The following is a 25,586-nucleotide window of genomic DNA, read 5'->3' on the forward strand; positions in this document are numbered from 1 at the left end:
CTGCTGAAGCCGTGGACCTGGCTATCGAGTCAGCCGCATCCAAAGCAGCTTGTAATGAGGCATCGCCACTGATTTTTCCCTCATCCACCAGTGAGGAGGACACTTGCCTAGCCTCTTGTTGGAGCAAGTCCTTGAAGTTCTGCATGGAGTCCCACATGTTAAAATCATATCTGCCAAGCAGAGAGTACTGGTTTATAATTCTGAGTTGTAACACCCCGGTAAAATAAATTTTCCTCTCAAACAAGTCTAATTTCTTTGAGTCTTGATTTTGGGCTTGCAGCCTGATGATCCTGCCTTTCTCTCTCATTGGCAACAAATACCACCAGGGACCCTGGGAGGGGGTATAGGAAATGGGTGAACAGTAACACCCTGGGCAGGAACAAAGTATTTTTGTTCTGTCCTTTTTGACGTGGGGGGGGGGGGAAGAGATGGGGGGGGGTCTGCCACAAGGATCTTAACAGGGTCCATAATGGCCTCATTGAGAGGCAGGGCTACTTTTGAAGGGTCTGCAGTGGCTAAAATGTGGGAGGATTCTTTCACTACGACTCCACCTATATGCCCAGATTTAAGGCCACCCTCTTCAACCATTCTTGGTGAGCCTTATAGTCATCCAGGGGAGGCAACCTGCACTTTTCAGAGACTGCCTCATCTGAGGAGGAGGCCAGCACCAGCTGTAGAAGGAAGAGCTTCTTTCTGCCTCAGCAGGATCCCATTGAGCCGGCTCTTGCAGTTCGGTACCAGGCTTGATGGGACAATGCTACTCTTCTTTCAGAGGCCACCAAATAAGATGGCCTGGAATAAGCCCTGGAAACTGGGGTGGGAAGGGGGGCGGGGGGGAAAGAGAGGAGAACCACGGGTTCCAAAAGAGACACTGGACCAGCATAGGTCACCAGTGACCTCCTAGCTATGCATTCGATGGTACTCCTGTGCCCAGGTCAATGGAAGGGTAGAAATGACTGTGCTAGGGGCACACACACACCTAGAGTGGAATGCATATGTGCAATCACTGAAAGAAGAAAGAGCCTTTACCATTCTAGGGCTGATATATCTGCCATCCACCACACCCTGGTAGCTGTCTAGTCTGACTTTATCACAGAACACAAACAGGGGGCAGATCTGTTGAGTAAGCAGTTGCCATTTTACACAGTTACTTTTCAGAGAAAATCTTGCCTTTATAAAAGTAACACCTATTTGTTTTATTCATTAGAATGAACATCTTATATGATAAATATCTTTCAAATACACAAAACCTTTTTTGAGTAAAAAGAAAATGATCGGAGTTAGACTATACCTAGCCCTGTACAAGTGCAGAAGCAAAGGAGGAGAGCACCTCTCAAGCTCCCTGCTGTAGCTCTCTGTAGGTACCTAGAAGTATTCTGGTTATTGCACCCAAGGAACATAAGGACAGCAAGAGTCCTGCATGACAATGGCAGCAGAATCCCTGAAAAGCCAGGGATGGTTACACCGTCTCACATCGCCCAAAGGCATATTACCATTCTCAAGCACAATACTTTTAGGTATTGCTACCAGTGCATAGCTCTTCTCCCCTGTCCAATAAAAGCTGTGTATTAAAACCACAATCTTACTCTTTGTGTTTATATATAAAATCACAACTGTTACACAACGTTTTTAATGTGAAGATTCTCCGAGAAAGCAAAATCTGGACTTTGAATCACAATGTTAGCTGTCCAGCACATCTATAATACTATATCAATATTTTAGTCATTGATACTTTCATAACGCTGAAGGTGTCTTTTGATTCTGGTAGGATACTTACCTGTACATTGGCCTCCATTTGTTGGATCCCCGTAGTATCCTGGCATGCATGTTTCACACTGTTTTCCTGTAGTTAGGTTTTTACACTGGTCACAAATATTGCCACTGATGCAGGTGCTGTGCCCATTACACTGGCAAGCTGGAATACAACATAGAAAAAGCCATTACCTAATTTGCTTCTGAGAACAAAATTATTGTGAGTACAAATAATTAAGAGAAAAAAATGAAAACAAAGTTCAAACTACAAAAAATGCAGAAGATTGCAGTTCTGAATATTTTAATGTTAATTGTTGACTAGGATATATATTAAGATAGTGGTTGTTGGGACCCCAAAGTGGGTTGCAACCCCATTTTAATGGGGTCGCTGTGGCTGGCTTAGACTTTCTGGGGCCAGGACTGAAGCCAAAGCCTAGGGCCATGCTTAAGCCCAAGCCCCAGCCCACTGCCTGGGGCTGAAGACCTTGGGCTCAGGCTTCAGTCCCCCCTCCTGGGGTCGTGTAGTAATTTTTGTTGTTAGAAGGGGGTCACAGTGCAATGAAGTTTGAGAACCCCTTTATTAAGATAAATTAACACAAAACCAATTTAAAACAGTATTGTGACAAAAATTCAGAAAATGTTAAATATATAGATTCCAAGGCCATAAGGCACCAATGTCTAGCAATTAACCATCTAGTCTGACCTCCTGTATAAAACAGGTTATAGAATTTCCCCAAAATAATTCCTCGAGCATATATTTTACAAAATGTCCAATCTTGATTTTAAAATGGTCACTGATGGAGAATTGGCCACAACCCTTGGTAACTGTTCCAATGTTTAACTACCCTCAGTGATAAAAATTTACACCTTGTTTCCATTTATACAAGTAATTTATACTTAGACTATAATCAAATCAGGCCTTAACCTTCTCTTTGACAAGCTAAACAAATTCACCTCCTTCAATTTATCACTATATGGCAGGTTTTCTGATCCTTCAATCATTCTCACAGCTCTTCTCTGAACAGTCTCAAATTTTTCAACATTCTTCTTGAATTAGAGACACCAGAACTGACACAGTATTCAAGCAGCAATCACAATAGTGACTTGAGGGCTTGAGGGACAGTCTTTTGTCTCACTGACACTGACTGAATCCAGACCTCATTCATAGTTCAAAAAAGCTTCCTTCTCCTCTGCCATAAATTCTACCAGTCGCTCATGAAGACTTCAATATCGCTAATCAGTTGATTAACCAAGATTTAACTAAATCCCAGACACCAGTACCATCCATTGTGAAGAGCTCTTGGACTAGTGTGTTGGGGAAAAAAACAATCAACAAACGAACAGCTGAATACAGGTTGCTACAGGGGGAAAAGGACAAATTTTAAAAACAAGTCCAGGGCCATCCTAGTTTCCTTGAAAGGATTTGGCCATGTCATTGAAGCTGGGGCACTGAAAGCTCTAAGATACATCAGGACCACTTTAAGTGACTCCAACCCCTGTTCATCATGCCTGGTGAAAATGAGAACCACTGAATGCACCAATGACCAAAATCATTAACATTTGACCCCCCAAGTGCGTTCTTAAGAAACCATTAGACACCAACAAGCTTGCAAACTACCATCCAATCTCTAACCTCCCTTTTCTTAGGAAAACTTATAAAAAAGTGGTTATGACCATGCAACAAAAGCATCTAATGCACTCTACTAGCATATCTGATCCCTCACAATCAGAACTCAGCACACAGAGAAAGAGAGCCCTTTAGCAAAACTGAAAGAGGACCTCCTTATGGCTGAAGACAGAAGTGAAAGCTCAATGGTCATACTGCTCAGCCAGTTTACAGTCTTCAGCACAAGCAATCCCTGAGTTTGCTGACCTGTGTACAAGACTCAGCAGAGTAGAAGTTATAAAAAAAATAAAGATTAAGATAATTCATTTCATATAGATCCCAAAGAGTGCTGATGGGAAATTGTTTCTCTTTCACCAGAGCCCTGCTGTGTGGACTATCAACAAGATAAAGCCTATTCTCCCTCCTTTTCAGTACAAATAAGACCCCTGGAAGAAGCTGTGTGATTACATGGCTTACCCTGCCACCAACATTCTGACAGCAGCTAACCATACATCTCTTCAGTCAATATGGCTAGTGCCATCACACAGATGACACAGTGGCTCCAGGAGAAGGTTCTGAAAGAACAACTATCAAATCAGGAAGATGGAAGTGGTAGGGGTATGAAGAGTAAGGGAGCTTACCAAGACCCTCGCAGCAACCTGTCAAGAAAGCATCTGTCGAGACAGCGTGTACTGGAATCTTCTCTTCTCTTCTTCATAAAATGGCATCAACAGTGCAAGAAATGCTTCCACCACCTCTGAATTACTGGTAGACCTACATTCCTTTCCAATGAGGACTTGTCAACTGAGATCCACACATTCATCACCTCAAAACTGGAAAACTTTAGCTCCCTCTATTTAGGCCCAATCAAAAACTACACTTGTGCAAGACCAGTCACAAAAAGCAAGTTTAATGGGAAAGGACGATCTATTGGTTAAGGATGAATTCAGCTCCTGGGTCTGCTACAGACCTCCTGAGTGACCTTGAACAAGTCAAAATTTCTGTGTCTCGGTTTGTCCACCTGGAAAATGAGAATAATATTTCTCTACTTCCAAAGGTGGTGTAAGGATACATCTATAAATACCTAGGACACAGTACAGAGATGGAGGCAATGCAGGCAGAAATACCCAGCTCACTCCACTGGTTCCTGTTCACTTCTGGGTAAAATTCAAAATCCTGGTTCTAATTTTCAAGAACCTCAATCTGGCTGTTTAAGCGATTGCCTCTCCATACCAAGAAAGCAAAGTTGTCAAGGGTTACAGAAACCAAAAATATTAGGGTAAAATGTTTGTAGAATCAGAAGCACAACAATCTTAGCTACTGGGCACCAGGCTGTGGAGTACTCTACTGAAAGAGATAACAATGAGCCCCTTATGAGAATGTTTTCAGAATCCAGCATAAAACATACTCGTTTTGTATCACTCTACCCCTAATAACAGGTACTGAAGACAAAATAAAGAGAAAGAAGAGAAAAAGAGGGAATAAATTTAAGCAGTGTAGCTGTACCCTCGGTTGTCAAGAGCAAAGTCCAATTAAAATCCATTTCAAAACTTCTCCTGCTTTTGTTATTTGAGTTCAGCATCTAGATGCTATGGTGACTGGTATTCATAAATAGAATAGATAAATAGATAAATTACATGGATTCTCACTTAAGAGTTAACAGGTTTGCAGAGTAGGAATTTAGCAATTTACTGTGCAACAACCAATAACCACTCTTGGCTGTGAAGCTTTGAAACCTCTTGAGTTTACAATTGCCTCCTGCTTCAGCAGATGTGCCTGTAAATTCTTATAACCAAATATCTGTGCAGTTAACTTCCTCAGTATGCATGTGCACTGCCTCTATTTTTACATGCTAGCTAACAAGTTTTTACTGTGAACCATCATGTAATTTTCATGATATTTTTAAAAGATTTTGTTCATATTTCAAAAGGTGTAAGTTGTTCACTTAGGCCTAATTACATATGCAGCTTGAAATTTCAAAGTTCTGTTGTTTCTTAGGTATTTCCACCCCTCAAAATGACCCTTCTTTCCAATGGAGAAAAGTTTTGTATTTTTCATTCTTCTGAAAATCCATAATTTATTAACCAACCTTTCCTCAATTTTTCTAAAAATATGCATCTTCAGGCAGAATTTCAGCACAAAAGTTTCTAAGCATGTGAAAACAGGAAAATTGAATGGAATCTTGTTTTATTATAGAGAGTGCACCTGCTGTAGTTCATCGTGTGGCTGTTTAGAGCTAGTTTATCGTAACTCATTGGCATTAAGAATATATTAAACTTTTCCTTTGTTTAACTCTAAATTGTCTAGTGGAGGACTGGAGGAAGCTGGCCCTAATCACAGGACAGGACTCAAGAAGGAAGGTTGTTAGTATTCTGACCTAAGGGTAAACAAGGTTTGGAACTCAGAGGCCAAAGAATTTGTATTTTGAAAAGACATAATATATACGACCCCACATACTTATACTTTAAGTATTCTGGTCTTTGAGCAAATTATCCCAAGAACCCTGATAGAACTGAGGGTGGGGTGCCTGCAGAACCAAACTGTGCCATCACAGGGCAAGATCTAGGATCGTTTCCATCCCTACCTCCTCCCGCTTCACAGTGTGTAACATTCTTCCATAACAAAAATCCTGCAGAACACCTACCACTATAATATAACCAAAGAATACGTCTATGCCTGCAAACCGACAGAGTCACCAGCATAACTGAACGCAGACCGAGTGATCAGTGTAATTCAGAAGGGTCCTCATCAGGGTTGGCACTAACAATATCATAAAATGTTGAAGGACTCTCGGGTGCCAAACAAGATCTTATAGCCAAATTGTGTGCTGACTACAACTCCCATCTGCTATGTCTCCAGGAGAAACACAGAGAGATTAACAAAGATACTCAAGATGAACTTGACCACTGAAAGATCACACAAGTAATATAGCAGCACCATTTTCATCAAAACTGATCTTGTCATCAACACAACATTTATGACTGATAAGAATTACATTGAAGTCTTGACGGTAGACATTGGTGACATTTACATCACATCTGTCTACAAACCACCATGCAAACAATTCAAGTTCACTTGCCCACAGAACCTCGAACATGACAAAATGCAGGTGATGGTGTCAAATGGGGCTATAGTATAACTGATTAAAATGATGAACTAGTTGAATTGTGGACAGATATGCACCACTTGAGCTTAATTCAAGACCACAAACTCGCAAGTTCTTTCAACAGCAGCCGATAGAAATGGTGCTACAATCCTGATCAGGCATTTGGCCGCAACAACATAGTTGGTTCATATAACAAATTTAGTTTGAGTCTGATTCCACATTCACAACACTGGCCCATTGCCATACAGATCAATGAAGCCATAATACCGAACTCAGTACCACTCTGGCTCCATTTTAATTTTAAGAAAGTGGAAAGGAAGAGCTTCACCAATGACCTTGATGCCATTGTAAGAAAGATCAAACCAACAGCACAAAATTATGACCAGTTTGTCATCGTGGTGCACACTGTCTCAAAGAAGCACTTTCCATGAGACTGCAAAACAAACTACATGCCAGGACTAACGTCCGAGTTATAGAATTGGCACACAAAATACAAGTAAAAGTTTGAAGCAGACCCATTCGCTGGGGATACCATTGCAGCCAGTAAAGAACCGGTCTCTGCACTAATGGAGGAAAACAGAAGTCACAGCGGAATCTAATTGAAAGCATGGACATGATCCACAGCAACAAGAAATCATGGATAACCATCTGGAAACTTAACAATTATCCAAGGAAGGCAGAGTAACACTATTACATTACTGCAAACCACTTTGCATACCACGTCCCAGAAAATGGCAGGACACTGAACAAATAACCCAAGGCACAGTGTAAGTGGTAAGACTACCAACAGAATTATAATTTTGGGGCATAGTACACAATGACCAAATTAACCTCCAGAATTAATGTCTTCAGAAATGGCAAACCCACCAATCTAGATGACATTTGTACTGAACAAATCCAACACTTTGGACGAGCAACAAAGAACTGATTACTCAAGTTGTTTCACACATGCTTAACCACATACAAAGTGTCCAAGATGTTGCAACGAGCACATGTTGTGACAGTCCTGAAGCTGGTGAAGGATGCAGTGGAGCCAAAGAACTTCAGATGCATATCACTACTAGGTCACCTCTACATACTATACGGGCATCTCATCTTAAACCACCTATCGCCATTTGTTGAAAGCACCTAATCCCACAGCAAGCGGGCTTCCATGAGGTAAAACATGCACTGGTGTCAGCAGTAAGACCCTGTATAAATATTAATTATGTTATTTAAAATAATTTTTGGTATTGTTTGTGTACCTATATAAATAGAAAAGCAATCAAAACCTTACATGCTGTAGCTCTCATTTGACATTAAGAGCTCATACACACTATTCAAATAAAAAAAAAAAGTCAAAATATAAAATAAATCAGAAATTCTTACCTGGACAGTGGATGAAAGACCATTCATAATTTTTCTCTTTTGGACAAAGATTAGTGTCAAGAACCATTTCATTGGAGTGCACCCCAACAAGCTTCATTGGCCCTCTTGAAGATCCTTCCACACAATGCCCTTTTCCTGTATTACTGGGATCATTGCACCATCCACATCCAGGTTGTTCCAAACACTGCCCACAGGTCCTCAATCCAGAGCAGTTTTGAGCTGTATTATACAAAACATAATATTAATGCAATTTTTAAAAGATGCGTACTATACTAGGTTACTAGTACATTTAAAAGGGTAAATAGATTCTATTATACTCTCTCTTCTCAGACTCATAACTTTCCAAAATCTTTTGGAAAGAACATTTCCATGCTTGGTCAGTAACAATGCTTTTTAAAAATTGTATTTTGGGAGGCAGCAAAATGAAGGTGATCATCAAAACAGATAATTACAAAAAAGAAAAGAAAATAAATGCTGTATACCACCACAGCAAACTGAATACAGAAATAATTTGCACAATAAAAAACCCGCTCAAATTCTAAGTAATGATCAAGGGGCAAAAAATGCAGTGGATTAAAGAAACTGGATTCAGCAAAAATAATAAAAAGGTGCCCTTGCAGCAAGAGAAGATTTTATTTTATTTTTAGGGTGACAGCAAGAGGCTATCCCCTACTTCATTGAACCAGATGCTCATAGAAGCCACATGAGAATTACATAACTATGCAGCAAAAGGAAGTCTTGCAGCTATCCAAAGACAGAGAGGCAAAGGATCAATTTTCAGCTCTCTACCAATACTCAATAGAGCTATACACACACTTTGCTCCAGATCGTGCAACCATTTACATTGATACACATGTGCATAGACTTAAGCACATGCATGTTTGTAGGATCAAGGTCTTGGCTGAATAGGAAAACTACAGAATCAAATTTGCAACAAATTCCGGTTATTGATCCAAATCACGAAGGGGAATGTTCAAATTGTGATCATTCAAACTCAAACCCATAAATTACTTTGAGCTTCAATTACCAAACGACATTGAGTATTTTGGATTTTTTACTAAACACTCTGCCGACTCCTAATGATAATCTCTGAGACATACCATGAAATATTCATTTAAAAAAAATATTCCCAACTACAGATCAGAATTGCATTTCATTTTAATGAAGCTCCATCTTATTGTCTCTTTTCTGTAACAGCAAGTCAGCTTTCATTTACTTGGGTACTAAAAATCAAATCTCTCTTTCTCCCCCACATTGTCATCAACTGAGTTATTCAACTGTGCTGTTACCCATAAATCTTTACCTCTAAAAAAATTTCTACACAGCATCCTTTCATTTAATTTAAAATGAGCATGTCTCCCACAAGCAGTCTTCCTCAAATGTGGAACACCCAGTTTAGAACAAATAGAAGTTCATGTTCTGAAGTTATTGGTTTTTGGTTTTTTGTTATTTTAAGAAAACAATACCTCAGTGGGTACATCTACACAGTAAAAACAAACCAAAACAAAAAAACCTGCAGCAGAGACTCTCAGAGACCACATCAACTGACTCGGCTCATGCTGTGTGGTTGTTTGGCTTGGACCGGAGCCCAGGCTCCGAGACCCTCCCCCCTTGCTGGGTTTCAGAACCTGGGCTTCAGCCTGAGCCTGAATGTCTTCACTGTTACTTTTAGCCCAGCAGTGCAAGCCTCATAAGCCTGAGTCAGTTGACCTGGGCTCTGAAAACTTGCTGCTGCTCAGTTTTGTTGGGGGCGGGGGGGGTGCAGGCACGTTGCTGTGTAGATGTCATTAAAAATTGCTTGGAGACTTTTAGTTCACAGTCCCAGTTTGTGTTTCACCCCCGCTACAATTTACATCTTAAAAATATTAAAATGTGACAATTGCCCTCCTTCAAACCTTCTACAAATAGCTAATTGCCTTCTTTCAGGGTTACACTGAAGGATTTTAACAAAGATGTATTTATTTTTAAATTTATAAAGTGCAACTATCAAAACCTTTTAAGTGCATATACATATACAAAATAACAATTTAAAACTAAATTAACACAATGGCAAAAACTAAGAAAAGTTTCTCCAACCACAATAAACTCAACCTTTTCTTTCAAGGAAACCCTCTCAAAACTCTTCTTCAAGGAAATCGGGTGAAACCCTGTGTAAATAAATAGGCTTTACACTACACTCTGAATATCAACAAACTGGTTTTGATGAATGAACAGGGGAAAACATAGCCCAGAGTCAAGGGCTTCCACCGCTATTTCCTTTAGTTCCCTAACTTACAAATGACCTCTTGGTTTCATTAGAAATTTTAATTCCTACTTTTGGTCCCTTTCCTTCCCATCATGAATCTATCCTGATGGAAAAGTTACGAGGATCTTTCACAAACACATACCCATTCAACCATACATTAGGGTGTAGCAACATCCTTCAAAGATAGGAAACAGAATGCATACAGACAAGAACTGAGATGGGCTGTTAAAAAAAAAAACAACAACAAAAAACTTAATTCCTAGGCTATTGAAAGGCAAAAAACGGAAGCTAAAATAATATATAGCATATTTCATTGCATGCTGATTTTTAATTCTGGCCTTGAACTGAAGTGCCAGAGTAAAGAGTGTATTGTTCTCTTATGGGTTAGTTTACTGATATATAAATTATGTAAGATAGTGCTCATCATTATAATCACTCTGCCATTTGTGCAAAGAGTACTTCGAAGATAAACGGATAGGTTTTGAGCATAATCTATCCTACAGAATGAAACATCTGTCCATCCATGTCTACTTATGGCTGATATAAAACTTTTGAAGAAGTGGATAAGTCTGGACAACTTATCTTAATACATGAGATGGGCCCCTGTGATGATTGTCACTTGTGGGGAGCGTTGCCTAGTCGTCAGGGGATTAAGACCTTTGAAAGTGCGAGTTGATAAGGCTGTTCCAATTCACTGGGCTCTGGCCCAGGCCCTGTCAGCGCTACCAAAGAGTCTGGCCCTCAGGAGTTCCAACCCACCACCTAGTGACCTGCTAACAGTTACCAGAACTAGAAATTCAACTCTGACAGGAGACTCCAGTCCTGGAATCTGACTGGTGGAACTTTGCGGTCGTGACTAGTTTCCTGCTTCTATTTAAACAGGAACAGTACCCATACACCAAGGAGGGTGAGCTCCTCAGCCACCCCCCATCCCTCTGGGTCCCCTAACACTTCCTCCATTTCCTTTTTAATCTCATCCCAGGTTGACCCCTGCACCTGGTATGGGCCCTGGTTCTTCCTTATCCATTTATCCAAAAAATCCTTTACCCTGGCTTGCCAGAACCCGCAACTACCATCACAAGAGTTCGCGATACCCCCTCCAAGCAGCTGCGTGGACTGTTTGGGGAAAGGGACTTACAGGCTGCCACTCACCTATCCAATGTGATGCATCCGAGTCAGTCACCGGCACCAAGATGTTAGGGGGCTTATTCCTTCACCCACTTACTTCCCTGGTCCTTCTCGCATGAACAGAGAGCAACAATACCCGAAGTCCAAAGGTGCAAACAATTCGATGTTTATTGGGGTGAACTTCCAGCACGCATGATTCCAGTTTCCTTCCTTAGTGTCCCCCTTCCCAGCTTTGACACCACAGAGCCTTACACCTGGGTCCTTGTTCCTATTCCTGCCCTTAGCCAAACATGATTCCAATTTCCTTACCCCCATTCCCTGTTCCCATTTCCCCCTTAAGCAAAACATGATTCCAATTTCCCCACCCCCATTCCCTGTTCCCATTTCCCTACCCCACGCCCACTCACTTCCTGACTGACTACAGACAATATAGTAAAACTTGAGTTCTGCTTAGCTATACCTTAACCAATCATTTTCCTGAAATTTAACTAACCAGTCCTAACATATTGTAACATGATTATGTAACCAATTATATCCCACCACCTTAATTAGTTTACACCCAGCAAAATTAATTATACAGCAGACAGAAACAATCACAGAACCAGACAGAGATTATACAGACAAACAATAGCAAAGTGGGAACTATAATGACAAAACAATACAGAAGTGAGGATTTCACATCCCAGCTATTGATAAGTGAGTTCTTGCCAGACAGGATGCTATCAAACTAAGTTTCCTTTTACATTTTCTAGGCACTTCCCTTTCTCTGGAGGTGACAGGCACTATCAGGACAGGATTGTATTCCTAACGGCCCAATAGCACCTTATTTCAATGTGACTAGTTTGGAATGTGAGGATGTGACCGTTCAGTTCCCAGCTTATGGCTGCCTCTGCTGCTTAGCCAAAGGCCTTAGCCTAAGAACAGGGCCTCAGACTGTCACAATAAGAGAAGGACCTTACACAGACAGACAGTGATTTTGATTCTTTCTTTTATACCTCTAACTAGCCAAGTGATAAGAATACACCTAAATTCTTAGAGTACAGGCCTTTACAGACAGGCCTGAATATCTATATCCTAACAAGAGTCTCTGGATTAAGTTTAAAAGTGTGAGCAACAAGGGTGATGTTGTGGTGGGAGTCTGCTATAGACCACCGGACTAGGGGGATGAGGTGGACGCGGCTTTCTTCCGGCAACTCACGTAAGTTACTAGATCGCAGGCCCTGGTTCTCATGGGAGATTTCAATCACCCTGATATCTGCTGGGAGAGCAATACAGTGGTGCACAGACAATCCAGGAAGTTTTTGGAAAGTGTACGGGACAATTTCCTGGTCCAAGTGCTGGAGGAACCAACTAGAGGCAGAGCTCTTTCTGACCTGCTGCTCACAAACCAGGAAGAATTAGTAGGGGAAGCTAAAGTGGATGGGAACCTGGGAGGCAGTGACCATGAGATGGTCGAGTTCAGGATCCTGACACAAGGAAGAAAAGAGAGCAGCAGAATACGGACCCTGGACTTCAGAAAAGCCGACTTTGACTCCCTCAGGGAACTGATGGGCAGGATCCCCTGGGAGAATAACATGAGGGGGAAAGGAGTCCAGGAGAGCTGGCTGTATTTTAAAGAATCCTTATTGAGGTTACAGGGACAAACCATCCCGATGTGTAGAAAGAAGAGTAAATATGGCAGGCGACCAGCTTGGCTTGCTGATCTTAAACACAAAAAAGAAGCTTACAAGAAGTGGAAGATTGGACAAATGACCGGGGAAGAGTATAAAAATATTGCTCAGGCATGCAGGAGTGAAAACAGGAAGGCCAAATCACACCTGGAGTTGCAGCTAGCAAGAGATGTTAAGAGTAACAAGAAGGGTTTCTTCAGGTATGTTAGCAACAAGAAGAAAGTCAAGGAAAGTGTGGGCCCCTTACTGAATGAGGGAGGCAACCTAGTGACAGAGAATGTGGAAAAAGCTAATGTACTCAATGCTTCTTTTGCCTCTGTCTTCACGAACAAGGTCAGCTCCCAGACTACTGCACTGGGCAGCACAGCATGGGGAGGAGGTGACCAGCCCTCTGTGGAGAAAGAAGTGGTTCAGGACTATTTAGAAAAGCTGGACGAGCACAAGTCCCTGGGGCCGGATGCGCTGCATCCGAGAGTGCTAAAGGAGTTGGCGGATGTGATTGCAGAGCCATTGGCCATTATCTTTAAAAACTCATGGTGATCGGGGGAAGTCCCGGACGACTGGAAAAAAGCTAATGTAGTGCCCATCTTTAAAAAAGGGAAGGAGGAGGATCCTGGGAACTACAAGCCAGTCAGCCTCACCTCGGTCCCTGGAAAAATCATGGAGCAGGTCCACAAGTAATCAATTCTGAAGCACTTAGAAGAGAGGAAAGTGATCAGAAACAGTCAGAATGGATTCACCAAGGGCAAGTCATGCCTGACTAATCTAATTGCCTTCTATGATGAGATAACTGGCTCTGTGGATGAGGGGAAAGCAGTGGACGTGTTGTTCTTTGACTTTAGCAAAGCTTTTGACACGGTCTCCCACAGTATTCTTGCCAGCAAGTTAAAGAAGTATGGGCTGGATGAATGAACTATAAAGTGGACAGAAAGTTGGCTAGATTGTCGGATTCAACGGGTAGTGATCAATGGCTCCATGTCTAGTTGGCAGCCGGTATCAAGTGGAGTGCCCCACGGGTCAGTCCTCGGGCCGGTTTTGTTCAGTATCTTCATTAATGATCTGGAGGATGGTGTGGATTGCACCCTCAGCAAGTTTGCAGATGACACTAAACTGGGAGGAGAGGTAGATACACTAGAGGGTAGGGATAGGATACAGAGGACCCTAGACAAATTAGATGATTGGGACAAAAGAAATCTGATGAGGTTCAACAAGGACAAGTGCAGAGTCCTGCACTTAGGACGGAAGAATCCCATGCACTGCTACAGACTAGGGACCGAATGGCTAGGCAGCAGTTCTGCAGAAAAGGACCTAGAGGTTACAGCGGACAAGAAGCTGGATACGAGTCAACAGTGTGCCCTTGTTGCCAAGAAGGCCAATGGCATTTTGGGATGTATATGTAGGGTCACTGCCAGCAGATCATGGGACATGGTTGTTCCCCTCTATTCGACATTGGTGAGGCCTCATCTGGAGTACTGTGTCCAGTTTTGGGCCCCACACTACAAGAAGGAGGTGGAAAAATTGGAAAGAATCCAGCAGAGGGCAACAAAAATGATCAGGGGACTGGAACACATGACTTATGAGGAGAGGCTGAGGGAACTGGGATTGTTTAGTCTGCGGAAGAGAAGAATGAGGGGGGATTTGATAGCTGCTTTCAACTACCTACAAGGGGGTTCCAAAGAGGATGGATCTAGACTGTTCTCTGTGGTAGCTGATGACAGAACAAGGAGTAATGGTCTCAAGTTGCAGTGGGGGAGGTTTACGTTGGATATTAGGAAAAACGTTTTCACTAGGAGGGTGGTGAAACACTGGAAAGGGAGGTGGTGGAATCTCCTTCCTTAGAAGTTTTTAAGGTCAGGCTTGACAAAGCCCTGACTGGGATAATTTAGTTGGGGATTGGTCCTGCTTTGAGCAGGGGGTTGAACTAGATGACCTCCTGAGGTCCCTTCCAACCCTGATATTCTATGATTCTATGAACATTGAACACTGACAATGAACAGTAAGAAGGAACTGAAATAGGGGCAGGGTGCCTCCACCTCTTTATACCTCAGCTCAGAGCACTAGGGACATCAGTGCACAGACATGGCCACCACTATGGATATGGTTAGGGAAAACTCTCTGGCACCAGTACACAAGAACACACACACACCCCTAGTGTAATGGACATATACAATCATTCAAAGAAGAGCCACAATTATCTTTTCAAACTTCCTGAACAAAAAAAATCCTTTACCAGTAGAAAAAATAATACAATTAAATTATATAAACTGCAGAAGCATTCATACAGATTTAGAAATCAGTTATAAGATTAAGACGATTAACTTTGAGTAAATAAAAATGATTAACTGCGAATGGAGGTATTTGAACCACTTTTTCCTGGAAAAGGAAAAGAAATAAATGGCTAAGAAAAAAGGCAACTCCTATCACTATAAAAAAGGTTAAAAAAAAATTCACAAGACTCTGTCAGCATAATTTTGAGAGACAACGTGGGCAAGGTAATAGCTTTTATTCGTCCAACTTCTGTTGGCAACAGAGACAAGCTTTTGAGCTACACAGAACTCTTCTTCAGGTCACCTGAACCAACAGAAGTTGGTCCAATAAAAGATATTATCTCATCCACCTTGTCTCTCTAATATCCTGGAACCAACATGACTACAACAAGCATAAAGCATAATTTTGAGTCTATTAAAGTCTATTTTAATCATTTTGCTTTATTATCTATAATTAAAATGAGGACATTGCTTAGTTTTCTGTCATTCTCTCTTCATATTAAACCACAACTATATTAAAGTAACATTAAGCACTTGACATAATCCCACTGATAAGTTACATTCATGGAAGAGCAATATGCAAGTAATTTGTAAATACACAAATTGCATCAGGACCGTTTTTCAGAGGTGCCAAGCACCTGTAGCTCCCATGGTTTTCCGTTGAAAAAGTGGGTGCTCGGCACATGTGGAAATCAGGCCCCTACTCTTTTACCTATTTATCCGTCCAGGGAAATTATTAAATGAAGTAGTAGCTGTAAACCCATGCTGTCACATGGGTTTAATTCGTAAAGTCGTGTGTAAAAAAGCCAAAAATGGCTGAGCACTTAAAAATTGGATAGCAACAGACTTTGAATCCCAGTGATGACTGGTGATGTTCTAAACAAAAAGAGTTCTCAACCATGTTTCAAGTTGTTTTAATTGCTTTACACTGACTCAGACATTCTAGCCTTCAGAGTGATGTTTGTAGTTATTGTGGGTGCTGGTTGTGTCTATGGGGGAGTTGTGCTAGAAGATTTCTGTGGATTTCCGTGGGTGGTGAAGAAGGGGTGTGTGCTGCCATGAGGGGATGTATGTCTTTGGAGTTTGGGTGTGATGGGGTATTTTTTTCAATTAGAACTTAACAGTGAGACACACTAAAAAATGAAGTTCCAGGTATATCTAGAGCTAGCCTGTCCCATTCATATAATAAAAGTAATCTCGGATTATTTTATCTTTCCTCAATTACTGTGTATGCTGGAAGAGCGGTTAAGCAGAAAAAGTTGAAGCCAGCAAAGTTGCTTCAAGGGACAATATTTACAAAACAAAAGCAAAACATTAATATAAGGTGAAAAGGAAACAAAATTCCCCAGTTTGCAGTTCAACCTATTCCCATGAAACTTGAATGTGGAGCCTAAATTCCCAAAGGCATTCCCGCTCACTCAACCAAACAGTTGTATTATAGTCCTTCTCATGAGCATCTGTGCAGGGGAGGAACCTAAACTAAGGCCGAAACCCTTGTTAAACACTAAGCAGGTAGTGCCCCTATATCCTGTTACACACACTTTTTAGCAGTTCTGGTAATATTTTCTTCACTTTAGAATATCAAAACACTTTCCATGTACTGTATATTCTTTCTTCTTTGACAATTAAATGACATATCTAGACACCTTACTAACTCGTCAAATAGTTCTGGAAATAAAAGAGAAAACTTGGTAACATGGAAACAAACATTTTATATTGTGATGAATCCCCGTAAGTACCAGAACATCAATATAATGTTACTGGAAATAATACAATTATGTTTCCAAACACTGTCAACAGTGTTCAGAAGCATTGCTAGAACTCTATTTAGAAGCACGAAATATCAATCTGAATTTACTGGTAACTGTCTCAGATAAAAACTGTCACTTCATAAATGATTTCAAATGAATTAACAGGCTAAGTGAGCTTCCCATTTGTCTGACTTTAGTCTTGGCTTGAATCATAAATTGTTCACCTGAGAAATTTGCAGAAACCCCTCACAGGAGTCTACAGCCTGTTCCATTGAAGACTCCTTGTCACAAGCTGGCAAAGGCACCTGAGATCAGTCTTGCTCACAACCCACTGATAATTAGTGACCCCAGCTGAAGGTGCTAGGGACATTTAATTATAATAACTACTTCCAGCTGTGGGGAGAGAAAAAGGGTTGAGAACTCAGAGTCTGCGAGGACTAGGAGTCAAAAGCAGTAGGAGAGTACTGCTAGTGAAAGTCATGACTTGCTAAAGAGCTGGGGCTGGCCTCCTGAGAACTCAAAATATTACAAACAAAATGCTAGCAGATGCTGATCAAGTTTAGATTCACTGGGACACATTTGCTGCATGGGCCTGAGGTTTCAGTTCTGGACAAAAAGGAGTTAACAGTCATGGTGTCCTCAAGCAGGGAGAGCCCTTGACTCTGAATTACTTCTCATTGATGTCAACCTGGCCTGAGTCTCTTGACCTTCAGAGCGTACAGCAAGGTTAATCTATTTATGCAGGCTTTCCCCCTACCTGAAGTTGCCTTAGTAGTTTGTTTCATGTGGGCTGCCTTCTGTCAGTTTGTTATTTTAGAAACTATTTTTGGTAATAGTTTTCCATAGATATAGAGGCTACTGTGGGTTTATTTTAATAAGATAAGGTTTTAAAAATGTAAACATGGGGAGGCGGAGGGAGAGAAAGGATGGAGAATGAATACAGCACAAATCCTTTCACAGTAAGTTCTACAATCTCTTGCTAATAATGAGAGGATGATAGGAGACTAAAATAAATAGCTCATGTAAAAAAAAAAATCAGTACACTATACAAGTGTTATAGACATATGGAACATAGGTTCAATATAGATAATTTACTTCTGAGAGACAGACAATACTGTACCTACTAGAAAACAGCTGCTTAATCCTCTCATTTATTATCATCTTGAATAACAATAAAAGTGGAAAAACAGTAATGAGGATTCCAAGGGATTTAAAATAATTTAATTTTTCATGCTAACTACAAGCTCCTTCTCAAGGGGAAAAAGGAAATATGTCTTGAGGTCAAGATCAAATAAGTTTAAAACTGTGGATGTGGTTACTGTCCCTCAAAGCATGAACCTCCCACAACCCTGGACTCCAAAGGATCAGGGATCTACATGTGGGGAGATTGAAAAGAGTAAGCAGCATCAGATCTGTCCAAAGCCACCTCAACCAGGAAACTGTTTAAATGGTAACATGGTGCGAGGCGGCTTCTTTAACTTTTCAACAGACCCCTCACTGTGCTGTAGAACTGAATGGGATAAAAAGTCAGTGGGATGAGAGGTGCATGGATCAGAAGTTCTTTTCCTATTGCAATTTATTTTATTTATTTACTCAAAGAAACATAGGCACTTCCTCTTTTGATAATCATTTTTTTAAATTCTAAAATAAATTAAGGAAAGCACTGCTCACAGCTCCATAGTTAAAGATGAGTCTGTTTTGCACATAAAAGTAGGAATACACCCACTTTCTTACATATGAATACAGAGTATGCTCCCCCAAAAAATTACAGCACTTACTCAATTTTACAAGTAAGCTGGTTAATTGGTCTCTTAGTTAAAATTCACTTTTAAAATGGTTCTTTTAAGGAATTACGTGCAGCACCAGAATATTTTTTTGGTCCTGAATTTTCTTAACAATGAAACATAAATGCTTCAGTTTCCCTTATATTGTAACTAAAAATTACTGAAATTTCCTGTATTGCCTATATTTGAAAACAATGGCTAATCGCAATTTTTTCCATGTTTCTTCATAGCTAAAAATGTCTCCGTCAACAAGTATATTATAGAGAATTCCAAACGGAACTGCCCTCTTTCAAAAGGGTGTCGCCTCCCATTGATTTCAATGGAATTGAGACCACTGATTGCTTATTATTATTTTTTAGTATTTGTAGTATGACTGTTCTTAAACGTGTGGCTACTGGCTTCACTCCCATTGTAAGTAATGGGAGGCAATAACCATTTTGAAAGAGTGTACCTAGTGAGAACAATAGGAAGTTGTAGACATTTTAAAAGAAGACAGCTCCTCATGAGTTTCTCTGAAGGAAAATATTTTTAGACACCAGCCTCTGGTGACAAATAAACCTCCAGTTATGAAAAATAGTTTCCAATATTCCTGTGATCTCATTATTTTGGAGCATTTTTACCTCCTCATGATCAGAGGTGGAAAAAAATCAAATGCATCTTTAAAAAAAATCATTTCTTCTAATCTCGGTCCACAAACACTAAACTGCCCTAATCATAATCCTGTAGTTACTGCATTCTGTCACTACTGGGCAGAGATACAGTTGTATGCGCACCCTAACTGTGCATTTCCATACTTTAACGTGTTTGGATTTCTTTTAAGTTTAACCTTAACTCTGAATTTCCTAGGTTTACAATGCTTAGTTTGGGGAAAACTACAACATCCCTGCAATGTATATTACCCTACATTTTAAATTTTGTGTGTATAATCTCCATTATTAACTAACTCCATTTTAATATAGTTTTTGTCTGGAAATAGGTACATAAAATTATATACTTATAATTATATTATTAACTAACTCCATTTTAATATAGTTTTTGTCTGGAAATAGGTACATAAAATTATATACTTATATTCTAAGATTAATAATCCTCTAAAACTAATCTATTCAGGGGAGTGACTCAGTATTTGTGTATAGCTACAGTGCCGAGTACAATGTGGTTACAATCCCTATTGGGGCCTCTGGATGCTATGTTAATATATTATCATTAATATTTCTATTAGAGTAGGGCCTGGAACTCAATCAAACATTGATTGCCCACCACGCTAGGTACTGTACACACAAGCAATATGGAAGACAGAGTTTGCAGTGCAGGTGTCAGGCAAGAGAAAACAGGTGAATGAGACAAAGAAAGGTTCGGAGTTGGTGGGAAATAACCAGAATTTAATATAGATGCTGAAATCCATGATAAATATTAAATACGACCACAAAATTTCTAGAGAAGACTGACATATTGTTTCACAGGGCCCTTCTGTGAACATGGTTTCAGAAGTAACTCCTGTACAAATGTATGTTTTTCAGGGACCTCTTTTTAAGCAGACTCCGCAGTTTAAGCCAAATTTATTTTTGTGGATGTTGGTTTATTTTGCCATCACTGACATTAAAAGGATACAGTGTCCTCTGAAATCAGCAGGAATGATAAAAGTAATGCAAAGGCAACTATTAAGGGACGGCGCCACACTCCACTAATATTAAATGAATAAATTTCAAATCATTACTGACAGTAGAAAAAGTAGTGTTCACTGTCTGGGGGAGAAAGACTAAAAAGCTGGCCATAAATTTGTTGGCAGACATCCAGTGTTTTTTTCAGTTCACAACTTCAGTGAAGTGATATTATAAATACAAGGACAGAATTATATATTCTCTATGGAGACGACAATATGCCCTTTATCTCTCCGTGGTCAAACGGGTAAGCCTGCATGTCCACTGACAGCAACGGAAGGGGTTTTTTCCCCTCAGAGAAAGGGCTGCCAGAATGGGGCCCCCCTTTTCTCTTTAATGCAGGAAGAAGGAGGAGTAATAGCAATCTATAGAACACCAGTCTCTAATAAATGCTTAAGTCCATGCAGGAATAACAGATGATCCGCTTTCAAGATTCCATTAGAGGGGCAGCACAGAACAAGAACCGCCATGCCCAAAGGCTGTCCTTGGGGTTTCGGGTTCTGTGGGAGAGAAGGAAGGAGTCAACAATGAAAAACCTTAGATGTTCTTTGTAGGTGTAGTAATTTGTAAAACTGAAAATGGTACTGTAGGTCAGAAAAGGAGATTTATATTCAAGGTGGAGGAACTCTTCTCTGGACATTTATTGGTGGGTTATGAGTATTTGCCATCAGCAATCCATTCTCAGATTGTAACGGCTTGAAGTGGTGGTGATGAGTCGAATGAAATTTTCTGCCAAGCAGTTCTTAAAATAACTAGATGTCATCCAAAAAAAAAAAGTGTTCTTCATTTATTTTCCAAGCTGTGGAAATAAATATGCATTTCTCATATCCACTCATTCAGGGTGATATTTTCTGGCGGTTAAACTATGAATGTGTGTGTCAAGTAGTCTACTGGTGCAGAACAGATAAAAATGTTCAAATATTCATCTATGAGCCATGACAAAAGTAATAAAGTGTGAATGCTTTTCTTTTGTTAAGCCATTGTTACGTACATTTCTGTGAACAAACAAGCAACAAGATTAACTAAAAATAATATTTTAACAAGTGAATAAACTCATTTATATTAACATCTCATTAAAATGCACCTTTTAGTAATAATATTAAATAATCTATCTACCTTAATTTTCAAATTAATTAGACTGAAAACAAGGTCTGATTTAGATATTCATTTTCTTGTTTTACACTCCAACTTTCAAATACTTTAAGTCCGATAAAATGCCTGCTTATGGAAATTGAATTTTTTTTTATTGGCTAGAAGGAAAACTCAATTTCAGAGAAAGCTACTTCTATACGATATTGAACTGACATATGGCAAATAACATTATGTTTATTTAATATAAAATTGTATAGACGTGCCTCGAATGACAACTAAATTAAACACAGTGCTTTTGTTGTCCCTGCACAAACAGAAGTGGTATGGCTTTCAGATAAATGCAAAAAAAAAAATACACTTGAATAATATACAAGTTGTGACACAAACCAACACAAAACAGGAAGTGTGAGGTCAAGATAGACTCTTCACTCATAACTCGTGCCATTTTTAAAACAAAGATACAACTTTTGCAATGTTAGGGATGTCAATTTTATTTCTGAATTTTCCGTCACTGTCTTATGGATTTTAATTAAATTTCTTTTTTTAAAAGAAAAAAAAATACTTTCCTGGATTGTTGTAAGACAGAAGTCTCCAGATAATGGAGTATTTTAAATCTTGCATATTTACAGCATTATCAATCCCTACACAGGCTACTCACTCATAAGTGATAATTAAGTGCACATTAATGCAGTTTCCTATTAAGTCTTCCATAGCAAGGCCTACTTGCCCCTCTCAAACAACTGGAGATTGGAGACCAATATCTCTTATGCAGAGGCCCTTTGCCTCCTGCACTGGTTCCCACCTCTTTCCTAGCCCATTTCCTGCTTTAATAATATTATTTCTACTTTAAAAAATTGTCACTGAAATGTATCAACTCAGGCACACAATATACACACTCACTATATGCTATGAAGATAAATAATAATGAAAGAACTTCAATTAAATTGGGGGTGCAGCCTTTTCTGCAGATCCCAGTGTCCTTAGCCCTACTATTAGCTGATAGAGCACCTGTGCCTTTGCTCACCTATTTTCCTTTCTTTTTGTCTCTCTCCTCCCAGGTAACACACAGGCACAGAGTAGCCAACTACATGCAGAACATTCAAGCTTCAACCTTCAAATGAGATGAAATCAATGGCCCTCATCATACACCAAGCACACCATCTTTTACTTTACCATTGTCCTCTGGGATTCATGGGGAAGCAGAAAGCTACTGTTTGCACCTATATGTAGGATCTGACGGAATAGAAAAATAATCTAGCCACAACTCTGAAACAAGGTCCATCTGATGTCCAATATCCTGAACCCTGCCAAATGGATTCAGGAAAACCCCTCCTTATATGTCACTTACTCTATGTCATGTCTTGATATATAAAAAGAGATGAACTACACCCATCAGAAAATGCTTGCCAGTATGAGGAAGCAATCATCCAATTATCTGCACTCTCACTCACAAACACCTCTCATGCTATCAACATATAGTTTATTTTGTGGCCAGAAAACCCATACTACCTACCACCCAGCCCTGAATACAGTCCAGACACTAGTTTCTCCCAGTTCTCTCCAACCATCATAACAATCTCGACTGTCTAGCCTGCAATCAGTACCAGGCCACTACATTTCTTGTCCCCTCCACTACTGTTTCTGAAACTTTTGAACACTGTCACCCATTAGGAAAATGAAACCTACCATGACCATGCTGCAACCCTGCTGCCCCTCCCATCCTTGGAGTCTCTCCTCTGACCAGGGAATGCCCCTACGCATTGGAAAATACTGCCCAACACACAGTGATTAATTTGTAATGAAAGAGGTGCCGGGGCTCAAGTAATTAGGAGCCAGGGCTCAAGCAATTTTTTCACTTTCATAACTTATGCAGCAAGCCCAGAAGTGTCAGGGCTATGAACTGCCAAGTGTGGAGGTGCTGGGGCTCAGCCCCGGCAAAAATTAAGCACTGCCGACACAGAGGATTATTGGAAGATGAAGAGCAAAACCCTAAGAGCCTGTACTCCCATGAAGAGGTATTGTCCATAATGCTAATGACATTGCTAGCCACTAGGAAGCTCAGGGTGCAACCTGCAATCTCAAGGGGAGCAATCAGGGGCTATTAGCCCATCATAGCCCCAGATGGATTGGCCATTACACTGAAGAATTTACACTGAGAAATTTATGACCCTGAATGGTGGACTACTCAACTAGTCTAGCTGTTCAGTCTTCAGTGTAATATCACAGGAGAGGCTTTGCATGGCACTACTGCTATTTCTTTTCAGAAGTGAAAGTGGGCCGGTACGGCGTACCAGTAAGAAGTGGCCGCCAGTATGGGCCCGTACACAGCTGACATTAAAGGACCCTCCTTAAAGCGTTGCCGCAGCAGCGCTTTAACATCACTGCCCCTTTTACCCCCCACCCTGGGCCACTTGGGGGGGGCGGGGGGGGATGCAAAAGGACCAGTTGTCTCGAGGCCTGGCAATTTAAAGGGCCCGGGACTCTGGCCGCTGCCGCCAGAGCCCTGGGCGGAGCAGACAGGGCAGCGTGGGCCGGGCAGCGCTGAAGGGCTGGCTGGGGGAGTGTTACCCCCACCCCCACCCCGTCCGCCTGAGGCCTTGCCCCTTCCGTGGGCCTGGAGCCAGGCCCCCGTACTGGTAAGACTTTTAAATTACTTTCACCCCTGTTTCTTTCTCTCCTAGCAGTACTCTTTGATGTCTGTATTTCAGAGTGGTCCAAGAAGTTTGTGCTTGCTGCTCCAACTTTTAGCACTCTGCACTACCTCCAAGCTGCTAATCAGTAAACAGCTGTGCTACTGCTCCATTGGGAATCTTCTAGGCTTGCTGCATATGTGTCCCCATGAGTGGGAGAGAATCTGCCAGCTGGAGAAAAACTATCGCCCACCCCATCCAGTCCAGGCCATTGGGATCCAGACTGCCCTCCACTGACAGTACTCGTCCAATAATTCACCTCCATGTACCTCTAGATCTGCACCATTACAGAGGGCTACATGGTCCTGGATGGCTCCTCCTGTTACCATCCTCCTGCTATTACTTTGCTCCCTCCAGACTGAATGCCTACTTGCCTGCCAAGGGTACTGAGTTGTGGAAGTCAGAACATATCGACCACAAACTGCTGTCTCACTGTCCACAGGATTATGGGCTTTGCTGATTGGACCAATCAGACAGTGAAGCCACCCAGGGCCAGTGTCTGCTGCATGCACCCACAGATTCAGGAGAAAGTTATGACCGCCCGACACTGTGGGAAAAAAGGTCCACTGATGGGGCTTCTTCTGCCACTGAAGACTCATCTGATTGACTCCTGCTGAAATCACTGCCTCTACCATAAACTGAATGGGGTACCTTGCTAGTGTCCTTTCTTCTTGATGAAGTAGGAAACCATACGCTTTTTATTCTCAAAAGGAGGGAATGACCAGTCTGCGAACTATTGGGATTTGGACCCACCAATCACACAGGGGGAAAGTTTTTCATGCCTCCTAGCCACCAATCTGCTACCTCATATGAGAACTCAATGCTTACTTTTCTCATGGAGTGAGACAAAACACAATTCCCAAGGAGTCATGAATTCACATTTACAAGCAATAAATGATGAAGCAAAACCAAGACTGTTTGTTTTTCAAGCAGGTTGGGATTAGCCTTATTTTTACAATGATTGAATAGCTGCACTCTCATTGGATGAGAAAAAGGACTTCTCTTGTTCTTTCTCTAACAAAATACATCAGGGTCCTAAAAGTACCAGCTGAGAAATTCAGCTGATCTTTTTAAATAACCTGATTTCTGATTAACTCACGTTTTATAACTTTTTGGTCTTAATTTTACCAGTCTTTAATTTTCATCCTCGGTCATCAGTTTAATTTGACACAATAGTAATGTGTCTACTCATGTAAATACAGTGCAAATAGGAATATATTTGTCTTTATATTAAAATAATAAACTATTTATTGGCTCTTCTACAAATCCAACGAGTATTCCCTCTGTCAAAACTTATTTATACTATCTGCATCCATAAAATATGAAACAAGTTATCCATTGCTGATATTAATGGGCTATGATGACAGCTGAAATGATCTGTTCTTTCTTTCCTGTACCTAGTGAATCTTACTCAAATGTTTGTGCTTCTATAAAATAATCGTGTTATAGTTAACAGTGTTCATTCA

At 40.7% G+C, this 25,586-nt stretch overlaps 1 protein-coding gene across 6 annotated transcripts in view; it reads right to left on the reverse strand.

Moving 5' to 3' along the window:
• ATRNL1 (attractin like 1) overlaps window positions 1–25,586 on the reverse strand; it is a 1,012,424-nt gene that overhangs the window by 669,818 nt on the left and 317,020 nt on the right. For 5 of the 6 annotated variants that reach the window (XM_037904761.2, XM_043551194.1, XM_043551197.1 and 2 more), the window contains exons 19-20: window positions 7,833–8,051; window positions 1,778–1,915 (exon numbers count right to left, since the gene is read on the reverse strand). In XM_037904761.2, the coding sequence (XP_037760689.1) occupies window positions 1,778–1,915; window positions 7,833–8,051 (357 nt within the window). Of the gene's footprint in view, window positions 1–1,777; window positions 1,916–7,832; window positions 8,052–20,106; window positions 20,839–25,586 lie in introns of those variants that run through there. The other variant, XM_043551199.1, reaches the window with a different exon arrangement.

Source organism: Chelonia mydas, chromosome 7 (assembly GCF_015237465.2).
Source record: "Chelonia mydas isolate rCheMyd1 chromosome 7, rCheMyd1.pri.v2, whole genome shotgun sequence".
Taxonomy (NCBI): domain Eukaryota; kingdom Metazoa; phylum Chordata; order Testudines; family Cheloniidae; genus Chelonia; species Chelonia mydas.